At 30.2% G+C, this 18,101-nt stretch overlaps 1 protein-coding gene across 2 annotated transcripts; it reads right to left on the bottom strand.

Annotated features, from left to right (window-relative positions):
* On the bottom strand, positions 13,745-16,142 carry LOC105158456 (probable inorganic phosphate transporter 1-3). 2 transcript variants are annotated; one of them, XM_011075221.2, is made up of 2 exons: positions 16,007-16,142; positions 13,745-15,570 (listed from the first exon to the last, which is right to left on the bottom strand). In XM_011075221.2, the coding sequence occupies exon 2, from the start codon at positions 15,512-15,514 to the stop codon at positions 13,898-13,900; it is 1,617 nt and encodes a 538-aa protein (XP_011073523.1). In that variant the 5' UTR covers positions 15,515-15,570; positions 16,007-16,142; the 3' UTR covers positions 13,745-13,897. The 2 variants fall into 2 exon arrangements, with proteins under 2 accessions (XP_011073523.1, XP_020547880.1); XM_020692221.1 differs by lacking the exon at positions 16,007-16,142 and adding an exon at positions 15,847-15,950.

Raw genomic sequence — 18,101 nt, 5'->3', positions numbered from 1 at the left:
AATGGATTGGGATTCTCCAATTCTTTTATATGTGGTTAGATAATCAAATTGAGTAGTTATCGATGGTCAATTTCTTTATACATAGATGTGTACTTTAAAGTTTGTAACTTTTCACATTGTCAAAAGTATGTTGAACAATTTAAAAAGTTTTCTTCTTTCTCTTTTTCTGCCGGCCAATTGTTACAGCCACTAGAGAAAAAATTTTACATTACTCCTACAATTTTAATAGCTATGAATTAAAAGTCGAGATAAAAAATAATTATTAATCATAATTAAATAAAAGAATAAATTATATATATTGATAGTCCATAAGATTCGGCCAAATATACAAAAATATATTGGTCTTTTGCAAAATTACAACTACACTGCTTGAGGTTATAATTGTATTACAACTACATTCTCTATTCGAAACCAAAGCATACACGAACACCACCTAATCACATTGCACTAACACCCCTCAAGGGCTGTAGCTGTAATTTTATAAAAGATATGGGGTATTTATGTAATTTAATCTAATCTCAGAGGGTCTCAATGTAATTTGCCCTAAATAAAGTCGATGCAAAAAATCTGGACTTATTAACCATGAAAAATATTTTTTCCTTGGCTCATAACCGTAACAAATATTTTTGCGATCCCTCTTAGTCATGACAAATATTAATTTTAGCCGCATTCGCAAAAACTACAGCCAACAATCATTGTATGATCGTGTTCATTTACTACAACTATTTATTTTTAATCATGATAATTAACTGTGGTTAAATATTATATTCCTTCTAGTATATTTAAGAGTATGTCAAGAATTAAATGGAAAATAATTATTCTAACTCATCTTATTTACTACCTTCATGTCATTTATGACATTTGATATCGAAATATTATGCACTATTAGAAAATAATGTACATATACATAACGTTATAAGTTTTATTGCGCAGAGCAAAAGTAATTAAAATCTTTTGTTAAGTAAAACATTATGTTTGGAATTTGAACTTTTAGTAAATAGAAAAACTTTGAAAATCTTTTACTTCATAATTTGTTTATATAGAAAAACACTTTTACACATTAATATATATCATATTGTATAAAGTGGTTCGTTAATTTTCCTATTACATATTTTTTATTGCAATATTTATATTGTATTTCAAATATGAAACTCTTTTATGATCAAATTAGTTTTCGAGCATTTCGCTTTTCCTTATTATTTCACATCTAACTTATAATAGGTCCAAACGGATCAAAGCAAAACTTGGACACCAGTAAGTCAACAGAGACTAACAGTACGCAGTTCTATTGTTTACATTTTGTTTTCTTATTGTTTTAAAAAATATATTTTCACTATAAGAAAACAGGCAATTGATCAGAGACAGAAAATTAAATACTGAATTTTGATCTCATTTAAAATTTTTGAAATATATAAGATGTATATATCGCTTAATACTGCATATATAATTAATTTTTTTATAAATATATTGTGTTTTAACAAGAGGCGCCTAATTTCAAAGGTATATATTTGTTAATTTTCATTTCTTCATATTAAAACTTAATTTGTAAATGAAATATTTATCATCATCATCATCATTATTATTATTATTATTATATTTCGATCTATAACCTTTAATTAAATTTGAGTCCCACAACTTTAGATTTCATTTTTAAATTCAATATAACTTCACAACGTACATTGTGTAGGTAGCCTACCATGCCTACAAATAACTTAGCATAATTTAGCTATATATATATAACATAATTTATACAAATTAATCACTACATCTTAGAAGAAGAAGTGTTTCTCTAGTGGTTGCAACTATAATTGCCTCAACACATACATGCAAAGACCTAATGTTCTACCTCACCAAAAAGTACTTAAAACCCTTTCTAGATGTCTTGAAAAGGTCAAAAAGAAATTGCTACTCCTTTTATATCAACAAGGAATTAAAGGATGGAAAGAACAATACTTAAAACTTTCTGCATAATGGTAAAAAGTTGAATGATGTTGAGAACTATAATCCATAGTAGGTGAAATTGTTGACCATGTGATTCAAGAATTCATAATTATGTAGAATTAATTACAACGACTTCTTCTAGAAGTTAGTATAATTATTATAAATTCATATATGTATTGTTTTTTTAAATTATAGAGACTTTTGTGTGCTAAGTTTATAACGGAGACTCTTCCTTCCGTTAGGTTTTTAAACAGGAAATGATAATGTCATAACACGTTTAATTGATTTTTCCAATGTATTATTAGTTATTATTAATTTGTCAAAAATAATTCAAGGGGCGTATTGTAAGGAATTAAATTTTCTAAGAGGTTGATATTGTGTAAGATAAATAATTTTATATTTTATAATATCGGGTATAGTTTCGATTATCACTATGAGCAATCTTGCTAGAGCTCTACAAATCTATTTTTTTTTCTCCAAAATCCAACCTATTAAATAAGGAAATAAGAAAAAATGTATTCATTGTCCATCTTGTCTAATTTTCATCGGTTGAGGCTAAATTATCTGGAAATTTTTCGGGCGTTTGCTTCGTAGCCATGCATCCCATTAATAAACGCTTTGATTGTCGCTTTTTATTAATATTAACATCGGGAATCATGCTCAAGAGTATTGGAAATGATGTGATTCTCGCAATTTAATTGTTGTTGGATGACATAATTTTGCCAAATCGAATATTAACTTATATAAGGGACTGATTGTACAATAATATTATTTGTATTGAGTACTTGACGGATGCCAAAGTTAGTCTTTTATTATTTTATATCCTCATGTCGTATTTACATAATATTTTAAATAATTTTAAAGAATTAGGCATACCTGTAGAATTAGGAGTCTTTATACTTAAATAAACCAACCAAATCGAATCGAAATCGAAAATTCAATTTTTGGTGTTTGAATATTCGATATATAGTTCAATTTTTTAGTGTAGCTTTATCGAATCATACCAAATACCGGGATATCATTTGGATATGTAATCTTTATATACATATATATATATTAATTCTCTTTATACTATTTTTGTTAGTTTACTTATTAAAAAATATTCAAAAACTAAATAAGAAGTGTGATTCCACAATTATCGAAATCAAACCCACTAATTCAATATAGCATTTTTGCCCGTTGAATTTTCAATTGGTGAAAATTAGTTCGATTTTATCGAATGAACCTCTCGACATAGAGTGTATCATAAATTACTAGTATATAAAACTAGTTAGGTTTGAAAGGTTTTATCCAAAACCTAGAAGCCGGAAAATGGGGAAAATATTAAAAACAAAAGATGGTTTCAAACATCACATCTAAGTGTTAGATCCTACTGCAACATGTTCAATTAATGTACAAGCGACGTTTCGGGTCCCGTTGACTTGGGATATTTGTCCGGAGCTTTCGATAATGCTAGGACATATTTAATAAGGGAACCGCGTTTTTTTTTTTCAGGATAAATTATATTGATAACTTCTGAACTCAGATTAAATTATATAAATACCTTCTATATTATATAAAATTTTACATCTTGTGCAGGTGTAGTTGAATAGGAGGTGTAGTTGTAATTACAACTATAATATCAGAATGTGCAGTTATAATATTATAAAACACAAAGGTGTTTGTGTATTTTGGCCTAACCTTAAGGGATGTTGATGTAATTTACTCTTACTTTTATTTAAAGATAATTACAACCTGTGGTTTATTTTTGTTGAAAATTACCAATATACTCATGAAAAATTGGGATAGTTACACCTTCTTCTACTGAGATCTGATGTAATTATACATAAACTCTCTGTGGTTTGAAAAATTATATTTAGTACCTGAGGTTTACTTATATCTAATAAATAAGTTCATCCATTAGTCAAAATTAACTGAAATTATTGATACTAACAAAAAAAATTGAATAAAAATCGATATTTGTCCTTGATTAACTAATTACTGACTTGTTGCAAGTAAAATAAATCTTCTGTGACTAAACCATCCTTATAATGGTGAAGGTATACCTTCTCACATGCATTAACGTGTGAATATGTATATAACGGTAATTTAGTCATAAATAATTTAGTTGACCTGCAATAAATCACTAATTAGTTAACCGAGGGTAAATATGAATTTTTGTTCAGTTTTTTTTGTTAATATTAATAATTTCAGTTAAATTTGACTAATGAAGGGACTTATTTGTTAGATAAGCAAACCTTAGGGCTACTAGATGTAATATTTCAAATCATATGGGGCCTACGTATAATTATACAAGCTTAGGGAGGGGAGTGTAATAATTTCTTAAAAATATCAACATAATTTATACAAATCACCTCTACTTTTTAAAAAATTATACATGCATCCTTATAAATATCAACATCATTACACAAACTATCCTTGTTCTTTAACTATGAGGGATGATTTTTATAATTACTCAAAAAATATCCATGGTTTGTGTAAATAGATCATAAAATTAAGGGATGTACATGTAAATATTTCTTTTATTTATTTATTTTATAAAAATGAAATTTTAATTAAGGTAAAATAAACATTTTATGATTTATTAAAAAAATTAATAGTGTAATAGTCATTTCGTTAAAATTTACTAGAAATATATAAATATATATATATATATATGTGGCCCAATTTTATCAAAACAAACGTAATCCATTTGCATTCTTCAGTTTTTCTACGTCTAGTGTGATTGCAGTCTTTTTCTTTTCTTCCTTTTTTTGTTTAAGTAAAAGCAATGGAATATTGTTTTTAATAAATTGATTACAATAATTAAATCAAATATTCATATTTAACAACTATCAATAATTAAAATAACCATAGTAGAATAATATCCCACACGTTAGTGGGGTTCGAAACCCATGACCTTAGAGTCATGGAACCTCAGCTTTGCCAATTGAGCTAAATCTCATCGACAGTATAATTACAATTATTAGTTAATTATAAATTAAAGATAATTATATTTACACTTGGTCTATTCACACATGCCACTTCTAATGTTTTTTTTTTTTTAAGAATTACACATACACCAATCAAGAATATCGATATTATTACACTAACTATCCATATTTTTTACTGTCAGTAATTTTTATAATTACACAAAAAATAAGAATAATTTATATGAATAGACGATAAATCAGGACAGTAAATATAATTATCCCTATAAAAAATTATAATTCTGGGCTTCAATGATTGAACATGTAAAGTTTACACATATTCAACTGCATTGACAAATTGGCATACCATCCCCAGCTGGTCCTATTCCTATATATTTTAGTTCAACAAAGTCAGAAGTCAGATCTTCTAAAAGCAACACAATGTGCTGGTCCATAATATGTGTTCAGATTTTCGCAATATACATACATATCTATATATATATAATCAATTATTTTTAAAAACTAGCTATTCTATAATATGAGTCTTCAAAATTTTAGAAAACACTCAAAACAATAATTTTGATTATGAATAATTATATTTACAGTATTGAATGATCCCGGCCGGTTGCTTTCCGTTCATATAATGCATATAGCTCTGGTTGCTGGTTGGGCGGGCTCGATGGCTCACAGTCATTAATTTATGATCATTTTACATACATAAATCATTTATGTAATTTGTGTAATTATAAAAATTATTTTCGACAGTCAAAAAGTAAAAGTGATTCGTATAATAATATTGATATTTATGAGAGTGTATATATAATTTTTCAACTTTTTGCATTATATATATACACGTATAGAATCTATTATTAAAAAGATTAATTATTCTATAATATGGGTCTACAAACTTTTAGGAAACATTTTTAATTGGTTCTCCACTCAAAACAATGATTTTGATTAGGATAATTGTTTTTACACCCTTAATCTATGATCTCTTTATATAAATTATTTATGTATCTCACAAAATTATAAATATTATTTCATTAATTAAAAAATAGGGATAAAATATTATAGGTGTATGCGTAATTTTTCAAAAACGAAGAGTGGTTTGTGTACATAAAGTTGAAGTTTCTGGTAGGTGCACGTATAATTTTCTAAAAAGTGGGATAGTTTGTGACAATGATATTAATATTTCTAGTGAATGCATATGTAATTTTTCAAAAAGTATGAATAATTTATGTAAATAGACCATAAATCAGTGGATGGTAATATAATTGTCCCTTTTGATAAACGAGTTTGTAAATGTGGTGTTAACTAAAATTGCACGTTAGCGAAAAAAAAAAAACCTTTTAAGAGGAGTTTAATTGAATAGCAATTTTAATCCCATGTGTTAATTAAAACTCATTGTTATTAGGAAGTTAAATAGTAAAACATTATGTTGCATTAATACATAATAAGTTTTGGTCGAAAAATTCAAGTACGTTCATTGAATATGCGTTTCTTTTCGACGAACTGCCCATAATTGAATTCAAAAATACAATAAGTAAATACGAAGATAATTCTCACATCCAACAGACTCGGAGGGCATAGTAATTATATTTGGTTGACAAAAAACCACCAAACTTGTCTATTCTTGTATAAAATAACCATCTCTTTTAAATTGTTCTATAAAAATATTTTATTCATACTACATTTAAAATTAATAAAAAAGTAATTTAAAAAAATCAATCATGACCAATTATTTATTTAATAATAAATTCAAATTATACATGCCCATCAAGTATGTTGTGGCACCCAGTGGTCAATTATGAGTGGGCTATCATAAATAAATTGGCATTTAAAATGGATTTAATCTCATAAGATGCTTATAACATTTAAATGAATTGACATAATGGGCCACATTCATCATTTTATGACTGTTGTTGGGCCTTTGTCCTAACACCACAAAATAGGTCCAAGACATGGGCCCATTCACTCTGAGTTAAAAGACAAAATCCCAATTATTTGATTAAGTAAAAGGAAATTCCTAATATAGAATTTCTTTATTTTATAACATTACTTTGAACCCTTTTAGTATTTCATCATAATAAGTTGTTTAATCATTTTATTTTGGTTTTAACATTTTTGGATTTAAATACAGATAATCTGGGAATATGTTCGGCCTAGTCATAGCAGATACTCGTGTATCTGCGTATACAACTAAAAAACTGGTTGTTAGCTATTTTTAAAATTCATATATTTGTTGCTAATTTTAGCTATATTATTTTAATTGGTGTTTGTATGTGGCAAGAAAGAATAACCAACTTTATGCACCATAAACTACCAACACTTTTTATAATTTTAAATAGATTAAAATAATAGATCAAATATTAATCCAAGAAGAAAACACTTATCCAATGGTCAATTTTAAAAAGAATATAGATAAAAGACAAAAAGACGAAACAAGAAAGCGGTAAGAGAGAAAAGATAGAAGAGGAAAAGGGGGAGAAAAATAAATAAAAAATTGAAACAATCATTAAATGAGTTTAAAACTTTAATGGGTTTAAAGGACTAAATAAGCTTTGTAATGTGCATCTTTGATAACTTTTGAAAATTTATAATTTTCTTGTAAATAAATCTAAAAGTTTATATTTTATGAAAATAATTTTTGAAATTTAGTTTTCAAGAATTTTGAAAATTTTCTAAAAAATTTTCGGTAATTTTTGAAATTTATGAAACTTATTCTAATTTTTCTAAAATTTCTAAATTTTTTTAATTACTAAATTTCTGAAAATATTTTTAAAATTTATTTAATTTATCTGTAATCATATGAATATTAGAAAAAAGTTGGGATTTAATTTATGTAATTTTTGAAGATATGTATAATTTGTATAGTTTGTATAAAATTTGTGTAATTTTATGAATATGTGCAATTTGTTTAATGTTATGTAATTTGTGTTAATTTTATGAATATGTGTAATTTGTGTTATTTTATGTAGTTTTTGTAAATTAAAAAAAATATGTGTAATTTCAAAAAAATTTCCTGAAAATTTTTAAAATTTATTTTTCTAAAATTTTTGAATTTTTTTCTGAAAATATTTCTGTAATATTTTCAGTAATTTCTGAAATATATATTTATGCATGTTGTGGAAGTTATTTTAATTTTTCTGTTCTTCATGAATATTAGAAAAAAAATTTGAATTTAATTTTATGTAATTTTTGAAAATATGTGAAATTAGTTTAGTTTTTATGTAATTTGTGTAATTTTATGAATATGTGTAATTTTATGTAATTTGTGCTAACTTATGAATATGTGTAACTTTATGTAATTTGTATTAATTTATGAATATGTGTAATTTATGTTAATTTATAATAATATTCTTTAATAAATTAGCAAAAATATAATTTTATACATAATATAATACATTTAATAGTTATTATTTTTTCAGATCCCAACCACCTAGCCCAGTCCTCCGCCACCCCCAACAGTCCCAGCCTCCAGCTGAACATTCAATGCTCGACAATGAGGAAGAAGACGATGCTTATGTGAAGCATGATCTGGATTAGGATAGTTTATCTTTCTTATTTTATTTTAAATTTAAATTTGTATATATATATATATATTATGAATACAATTTTTAAATACTATTTTAATTTTGTTAATTATATTGTTACTATTTTCTTGCCAGACAAATTAATAGTATTTCACATTTAACAAATTCATCAAAAAATAACTAAAAAGGATCAAGAAAATAAATATACAACATTTGTAACGACTTGTGTAATGATTTTAAGAATAAACTTTATTATCACAAAATCTGAATCAATTCCTAAAGCCGTTTCAATAATTTCAAAGAACCATTCCAAAAGTCGTACCAAAATGGGATACAAACACTAGTATGTCTCCGGTTTAAAAAAATATTACTAAAATTGGAACAAAAATCGCTCCAGAGATCGTTCCAAAAATTGGTCTAATAAATTCAAAATGGTCGTGCCAAAACGAGCTCCAATGTCAATTTTTGCATTCGGCCAATTATTGTAACGGTTATGTTGGCCGTTACAACATCCGGTACAATTAGGAAGGGCTTCGTCTAGAATTGTTATAATTTTTTGTAACACCTGAAATAGCGGTGGTAGGGCTTATGTTTCAAAAACGGTTCCAAATTAATAAAAACTGTTACAAAATTAAAAATGACCCGTTTTACTAAAATATCTTTTTTGTAGTATTTTTTACACCAATTACAACAAGGACCACATTTGATGGATACTTCAAATGTTGGGGACTAAATATGATAACTGTGAAACTTGAGAAACTAGATGAGAATAAGTGACATCGTTGAAGAATTAAAAGTGATATTTAACTTAGTAGCACACGTATAATATCAATGCAATGATGTATAAAATATAATACTCACGGTCTGATTATTTCTAATAAAACTTTTACATAATATTTACATAATAAAAGAAATTACTAATAAATAAACAAGTAACTCACAATTATAACATATATATGATTTTGTTTATTACAATGTCTTAATTTTGTCATCATCTAAACAAAACATTCTTAATGAAAAACAAACAATTTTTGAAACTACATTAGACAAGTTGGATGTGATCATCGTACAATAATTTTATCATTAAACGCGTCAAAGAAATTAAACAAAAAAAAAAAAAAAGAATGAAAGAAAGAGAAAGGGAGATGGCAACTTAAACGGGCAACGCGTCCGGCCCTACCCTACCCGTTTCCCACAAGACAAGCGGATGATCCATCTTACTAGCAAACAATTTGTTGCAATATGATGACTAACCATGGAAACTTACAAAGAATTGATGTTTGGATGATATGCGTGTTGGGAATGATTAAACTAATCCCCTTTTCTTATTCCACATAGGTTGTATAAATTCTTTTCTATTTATATATATTAAGTAAATTTATTATTTTTTAAATGAAAGAATAAGTGGATTTTAGGAGAATTACAACACGTGCGTGTCACTCGTCCCATCCCGGTTCGAATTGAACACGCACGGTTATACATTTTTGGGAAAAATTATATTTAAATTGTACATTTTTCTCATTTTTGGACTCTTCAGGATGACCAAGTCATGGAGATTGAGAAAAATCCTCCTCACTTATCAGTTTTTATTTTGCTGATGAAGAGTCCTACTGTTTTTTTTTTCTCAACAAACTGAGCTAGCTCTTTTATAAATAGTCCCAGTTTCTGATTCATTTTACACATAAGAATCGAGCTCTCCTCTGTCCTTCTATCTAGTTTTCTCTCTTCCTCTTTCTGGGTGTTCTTCTATTCGTTGTTCCCAACTCCCTACCATGAGTGCAGGTGTTAGAGAGTTATAGTTGTGTTAACCTTGGGGAGCAAATAGTTTACTATTTACATCCCGGTAGTACAGAAACTTTGTTTTTAAGGCAGTGATTTGTCCACGACACAACTTTTAGTTTGTAACAGTTGAAATGAAATTATTATAATGGTTGTTCCCGTCAGTAAAATATTGGCTGATCTATCTAAGCTGGAGCCACTTGACGGGACCAACTACAAACGCTAGTCACAGAAGTTGTTCATTTTTTTCAAAAAGTTGGACGTGGACTATGTGTTGTTCCAAAATCTACCAGAAACTCCAGCAAAGACCTCTGTAGTTGGCACGACCGTGAAATCTAAGGATGAGGCAAAGAAAAAATACGACAGAGACAATAAAACAGTGAGATGTCACTTGCTTAATCATATGAATAATTCTCTGTTCGACTTGTTTATAAGAGTGCTAAAAAAATTTGGACTACATTAGAGGCAAGAAACAAACGTGACGACACTGGAAGAAAGAAGTACGTCGTGGGTAAATGGCTCTAATTTCAAATAATCGATGAGAAGTTTATAATGGACCAAATCCACGAATATGAGAACCTAGTGGCAGACGCCCTGAGCGAAGGTATGAAAACGTGTGAGATTTTACAAGCCAATGTACTACTTGAAAATTTCTCTCCTACCTAGAGTATCGGAACCATCTAAAGCACAAGAAAAGGGATCTAACTCTCTAAAAGTTGATCGGCCATATGAGAACAGAAGAAGTGAATTGCCTGAAAGAGAAACTTCTCTCTCTTCTCTTTCTGCAAAAGCTAACCTTGTTGAATCTGTTGAATCTAAAGATAGGTTTCACCAAAATAAAGGGAAAAAACTCCAAAAGTAATCAACACAAATCATTCAAAAGACCTGACAATAAGATCCAAAAGAATAAACAATTGTGCTATTGCTGTGGGAAACCAGGACATAAAGCGTACCAGTACTATCAAAGGAAAGATCAACATAAGGCAAACCAAAAATTAGCCACTCAAGCTACTCCACAAGTCAACCTAGTAGAAAATGACGAGATCATCGCTGCAGTAGTTGTAGAGGCAAACCTGGTGGAAAGCAAAGATGATTGGATACTAGATACTGACGCATCTAGGCATTTCTGCTCCAACAAAGCCTATTCTATGAACTTCTTGATGCAACAGACGGCGAGTGTGTCTTCATGGAGAACTCCACAACTGCCAAAGTATTGGGTAAAGGAAAGATCTTCATTAAACTTATTTCTGGCAAAAGACTAACTTTGAATGACGTATTATATGTGCCTTCTTTACGCAGAAATCTAGTTTCTGGTAGTTTGTTGAATAAAAATGGCTTGAAAATTGTGTCAGAATCTGATAAAGTCATAATCACTAAAAATAATGACTTTGTAGAAACGGATACTTATCAGATGGGTTATTTGTCCTGAACACTGTTTCCACTGTTCTTAATAAAAATTCCTCCAGTACTGCTTATTTGATAGAATCTATTGATGTATGGCATGGTAGCTTAGGACATATAAACTATTCTTCAATTAAAAGGTTGAAAAATATGGATCTTATAAATATTTCTGATACAAAAGAATGCTCTAAATGTGGAGTTTGTATAAAGGCAAAGTATATAAAAAAAACCTTTTAAACCTATCATATCTGGAAGCACTGAATTACTTGAATTAATTTACTCAAATCTAGCTTATTTCAAAACCACATTAAGCAAGGATGTTAGAAAATATTATATCTCTTTCTTTGATGATTTTTCTAGATATACTAGGATTTATTTACTAAAATCAAAAGATGGGGCTACTGAAATGTTTTGAAATTTAAAGCTAAGGTCTTATAGAGGTGGAGAATACAAGAGTAAGTTCTCGAAGGAATTTTGCGAGATTAGTGGAATAATTCATGAACTTAGTGCACCTTATACACCTCAACGAATAACATAACTGATCGAAAAAATAGAACTTTGAAAGATATGATGAATACTATGCTTTTAAGCTCATGTATGCTAGATAATATTTGGGGAAGCAGTTTTGTCTACATGTTTTTTTAATTACATTCCATTATATCGTCCTACCATGAGATTTGATGGAATTATATATAAATCTTTTATAGTTTGAAAAATTATATTTGATATCTTTAATATTTGTTTCTATCTAACAAAAAGACCATCCTGTTACTCACAATTCAATGAATTTACTGACATTAGCAAAAGAGTTAAATGAAAATATATATTTATCCCCAATTAATTTATTACTGACCTATTGCAGGTCAAATAATAAGTCAAATAAATCTTTTCTCGCCAAAATATATATCCTTATAAAGGTGAAAATATACATCCCGCACACATTAGCTTATGAAGATTTATAAGTTTGGATAAAATAAAGGTAAACGTATACTTTCTCACATGTTTGGTTATAAAATATTTGTTTGACCTGCAGTAGGTCAGTAATAAATCAATTGGACCGAGTTAAATATGAATTTTCATTCAACTTCTTTTGTTAATATCATTGAATTCAGTGAATTTTGAGTAATAAAAAGTTCTAGTTATTAACCGGAAACAAACGTCAGGGTACTAATTAAATATAATTTTTCAAACCATATACGGGTTATGTGTAATTACATGAAATTTTCAGAAAGAATGGTGTAATTATCTCTTAATTGTAATATTATGTTTATTATTAAACTTATTATGATTGGTCATTTTTTAAAAAAAAAATTATATTAATGATATTATAAATATGATGCACCCACCATATGATTAATTTCAAAATATTTAGCTCCGATCATTAGTGTAAAAATTCATCAATCGCAAATGATTTATTAATATCACATTTATTCTTTTTAATCCATACACGATCACAAAATAAATAGAATTGTCATCTATCAAATATTTGTTGTGGTGCAAGATGAGTTGAACTGGCTCGTGAGCTTGATAAGCCAACTTGATCGAAACTCGACTGAAACTCGATTTGTGCAAAATTATACATATTTAAAAGCTCATGAGTTTTTTCTGAATATTATTATTTTATCATATATTTATTAATATTATAATTCTAGTAATAGTCACATAATATAATAAACAGAATTATATTTTTATGTCATGTATACTAAAACGAAAAGTACTAATTACATGTCCTATTTAAATAAATGAGACATAATTCATGTTAATTTAAATACTTGATATTATATTTTAAGATAGATGAGCTCGAGTTTCAATTGAAACTTGATATTTCTAAAATAAACTTAAGCTTGAAGCCCAACTTCTATATCCGAAGAACTCAAACTCAAACTTTGCGATATGATCAGCTCCTGAGCTTGGGTCTTAAAATTTTTATAAATTCAACTCGAGCTCAACTCGTTCATAGTTTAACCCTTATAAATGTAACACTTCTAACTTTCAAAATAATTCTATTTTGTCCAAATAAATAGACAAACTTGATCGTGGTTAGAATTTTGGATACATCACATAGTTGACGCATCTAATGCTTCTTCACAAACTTAGACCACGAATTTCGGCTGCAAGCAGAAGTCACATGTAACTTGCATCATAGTACAAAATTGAATTCTTGAAAAGAACTAACTTGTATGGAGATATTTTAGTATTGCATTGTTCGGACAGCTATATGGAATATATATAAACAAACACACAACACATGAAATGAAACGTTGTAATTTTATGGCAACTTCCTGAAATTTGACTTAACTATAGATCTCAAAGGATGTAATATAATTTGTTGATCTACACAGGAACAGTTCTGTGAGCTGTTGGGGCTTGCCCGGTCGGCTCATCTACATCATCTTCGTTCTCGCCCGATAACTCCTCAAGCGATTTCCCCTTTGGCTCTGGCACCAAGAATGTAAACAGCAAACCTAATGCATTAACGCAGCCAAGTACGACGAGTGAGTATTTTACCCCTATGCCTGCCGGGTATCCAGCGTCCCTTTTGCTCGGGTCTTTCGGTTGGGCAGCGTATAGGAACCCGAACGCCCCGACTATTGCTCCAGCCTTCCCAGCAGCAGCCGATATCCCGTGGCATGTTGACCTCAACCGGGCTGGGAAAATCTCGGCAGGCACAACGAATGTAGTAGCATTAGGGCCGAAATTGGCGAAGAAAAACGTGAGGGAGTACATAACCACGAAACCGATCCTGTTTTTCTTGATGGTCCAGTGATCGTATGGGATTGCCAGGGCAAACATGAAAACTGTCATGAAGAAGAATCCCATTAACTGGATGGCAAACCTGCCGATTACATCGATGAGCAGCACGGTGAACCAGTAGCCCGGCACAGTGGCGAAGAGGGCGATGAGAGTTTGAGCTTTGGCGACGCGGAAAACTTCGTGCACGGCGTTCATTTCCTTGGCGGGCGGGATCCACCCGATGGCGCTGAAAATGTCTTTCTGAAAGAGATTGTTGCTGTAGAAGGCGATATCGAGCAAGAACCATGTGGTAGTGGTGCCCAACAGGTGGAGGCCGTGGCGTCTGAGGAATTGTTTCGAGAAAAGCCCGAAATTGTTTGTTGGCTTTTGTGCTAGTTTCTCCACTTTTTCTTCTTCGGGATCGAGATCCACGTTTAACACCTTGGCCATGTCTTGGGCGGCCTGTTTTGCGTTCTTGGCGACGAGGGCCGTGTAGCGTGCGGTTTCCGGCATCTTCATACGCCAGTAGAAGGTCAACGCCGCGGGCACGGCGCCGAACATGAGGATAATGCGCCAAATGTAGTCTGCCTGCGGCACTGTTGACGCTGCCGGGTTGTCCTCGTATGCGGGCGCGCCATATGCATGATCAAATGCCACAGAGACTATCAACGCAACAACTCCACTCGTTAGTATCCCGAATCCCTGCATGGCGAAGACGGCCGCTATGAAGGCTCCACGGGTGCGTTTATTGGCGTACTCAGACATGATCGTGGCGGAGAGGGGGTAGTCACCTCCGATGCCAAAACCGAGCCAGAATCTGAAGAAGCACAAGGTTGCCATGACGCCTTTCGGAGTTGCTCCAAAGGATAGCCCAGAGGCGAGGGAGCACACGATCATGAGAATTAACGTCACGCCATAGACTTTCTTACGCCCCATTTTGTCACCAAGCCATCCAAAGAAGAGCTGCCCCATCAGCGTGCCAACAAGGGCTACACCAGTAACGGAGGAAGAGACCCGCGGAGGTAAGGTTCCGGGCTTTGGTGCCGCAAAGTTGGTGTAGTAAATGCGACCAAGTAACCTTGTCACCAAGGAGATGCTAAAGAGATCATATGCATCAGTGAAGAATCCCATGCCTGCTATCACAATAGCGGTGAAGTGGTAGAGCTGCGTCTTGGCCGCATCAAGTGCATCAAGCACTTGCAGTTGTTCTCTAGCCATAATTGGAAGTGTTGCTCAGTTTTCTCACTGGAATTTACAAGCTGCCTGCTGGGATCCTGGTATAATTCAAGCACAAAACAAGAACATAAAATCAGATCAAGACACAAAATTGTCATGGTTTCAAGTCGGACATACGACCGCCCCCGAAAAAGTTCCCTCCATTAGTTTAAACGGTCAACTAACAATCAGGACTAATTTTGATCATTTCAAGAAAATTTGAGAACCAAAATTGATGAGGTCTAAACACAAGGTACTAAAAGTTATTCAGTGACTAAGTTAAGAGAACAAAAGTGAAATTAACCCTATTTTTGTTGGGAAATTCTGAGCCAAACCTGGTTTGGTCGGACCCTAGTGCAAGTGCAATACACTTGTTAGTCGTACAACTCACATAAAATGACCAATCAGTTTGTTTTCTGATTAATTTAGTTCTATCAAAACTTGATTCAAACAAGAATTTCTCATTTTTGTCAAGTAAAGTAGTAGCTGCCGTACCTGCTAGCAAGACTGAAGCATGAGGAAACAAAGACCTCAGTTACAAGAAGAATCAAGAGAGACAAGAGGTATACAGTTGATAATTCATTCGGGTTAGAGGTTGATTTTATGTGAAATTTAAGGGGATCACGGGCCGGAGACACGGGAATCATGTAAGAATATTTGTGGTATATACTCTCCAATATTATATTAATGTAATAAGGGTCAACACTTATTTTACTTACAATGCCCTCAAATTAATTAATCTCAATATTATATCTCCTTAAAATATTTATCTTAAAATTCTTGATATATTTAATCAATTCCGGCATACGTAACCGCGAAGACTATATTTGATGGAATCTTCAAATATAGGTGACTAAATGCGATGAGTTTAAAATTTAAGGGACAAAATTCAATGAGTTGCATAGTTGAGGACTAAAAGTGATATTTACGTGTTAATTAAGTTATCGTTGGCTCAATAGAGATGGAAAATTTAAACATATGCAGTTTATATGAAAAACAAAAAATTGATTTATGTGGTTCAAATAATTCTCCTACATCAATTATATATTGCTCAAAATCAATTTTTACTAAAATAGTTTCATGCGAATTATGATGAAAGACCACACATCAGCTTATTATATTAGAATATTTGCAAAAATATTGTAAAAATTATAATTTTATCTCTGACAATTTACTTATACCAATTGGATCCCCAACCGTTGGATCTGAATGTAACGTGGGGTAAGACTTTTAGTGCATCATAAATTTGTATTGATAGGTTATGTTGTGTCCTATATATATGTCCATCATATGTGTCATATATCAACCAAATTGTTGTTTCTTGTTTTGGTTTATTTGCACATCTTTAGTCAAATGAATAAAGAATCCTGCAACCAAAATACAGGTAAGTTTAAGTCCTAGTCTTCTTGTAATTGTCCGTTTCCTACACAAATTCCGTGAAAATGAGATGATTGCAACTATTTGGACTTGACGGATATGCATCAAGTTTTTTTAAATTTTCCACTTTTTTTTATAGGTAAATTACATCGATGTTCCCTAAAGTTTTGCATAATTATAAATACCTCTTGGTATTTGGAAAATTACAAGTGCCCCTGATGTTTGATGAAATTGTGTAATCTTGGATAGAGGTATGAAATTGTCAACTAGACCCTTACTGTAGTTTTTTCTTTTTTCAAAAAATAAAAACAAAAATTTGTAAGAAAATTAGGCGGATTTGATGAAAAAATTTAATAAAATATAAAAAAAGTTATGCACTTAGTTAATAAAAAAAATTATAAAATAAATAAAATTGTAATTTTTAGCCCATAAAGGCAGTTTGATCAGTTCACCACAAAAAATAAATGAAAACCTAATTGAGACTAACGGCATGAGCTAATTATTGACGGCCTTTAAAATCAGGAAGGTATTGGTAATTTTTCAAACAATAAGGAGGTATTTGTAATTTACCTTTTTTTGTAAATATTAATTATATAATTATAGCAAAAATAAATTAAGCAATACATCAATTTGATCAATACATATATGTAAATCATGACAATGAAACAAGTTACAATAAATTCATAAAAAGTCAAATAAATACCTACACATCTATTAGAATTCGTACCCATGACTTTGGGGCCTTGTTCATATAGCCTCGCCCCTTATATATTAATTATTAAATTAAAACATCATAAATTCTTAAATTGTACACCTCGTAATAATAATTTGCGTGTGAATGCCACACATGCATGAAATTTATAGGAAATTTTGAAATCAAATCAGTAAAACTAATGTTAGTGTTGTAAAATTATTATTGTTATTATTAAAATTATATTTAGAACCTTCATGTAATATATGTTAGAGGGCGGATATTAACTCCCACTAAGGTGTTTATTCAGTAAAATTCAATCGGAAATTGAATAAATTAATTATATAGATTTTTTTTATATATTTCAATTGAGCTCAATGCAATTTACCCCTTACAAATAAACAAATTATCCATTTATAATAAAAAATAAAAATTTAATTCTCTATACTCTTTAAAATGAAATGACTAAGGAGGTAAATTGCTACATTTTAAAAAACACAGGAATATAAATTGTTATTTTTT

The sequence above is a fragment of the Sesamum indicum genome, linkage group LG3 (assembly GCF_000512975.1).
Source record: "Sesamum indicum cultivar Zhongzhi No. 13 linkage group LG3, S_indicum_v1.0, whole genome shotgun sequence".
Lineage (NCBI taxonomy): Eukaryota > Viridiplantae > Streptophyta > Magnoliopsida > Lamiales > Pedaliaceae > Sesamum > Sesamum indicum.
This window is presented reverse-complemented; position numbering and strand designations above follow the sequence as displayed.

Excerpts from the sequence above, each read along its gene's own strand:
- LOC105158456 (XM_011075221.2), bottom strand. The coding sequence starts at position 15,514 with ATGGCTAGAGAACAACTGCAAGTGCTTGATGCACTTGATGCGGCCAAG.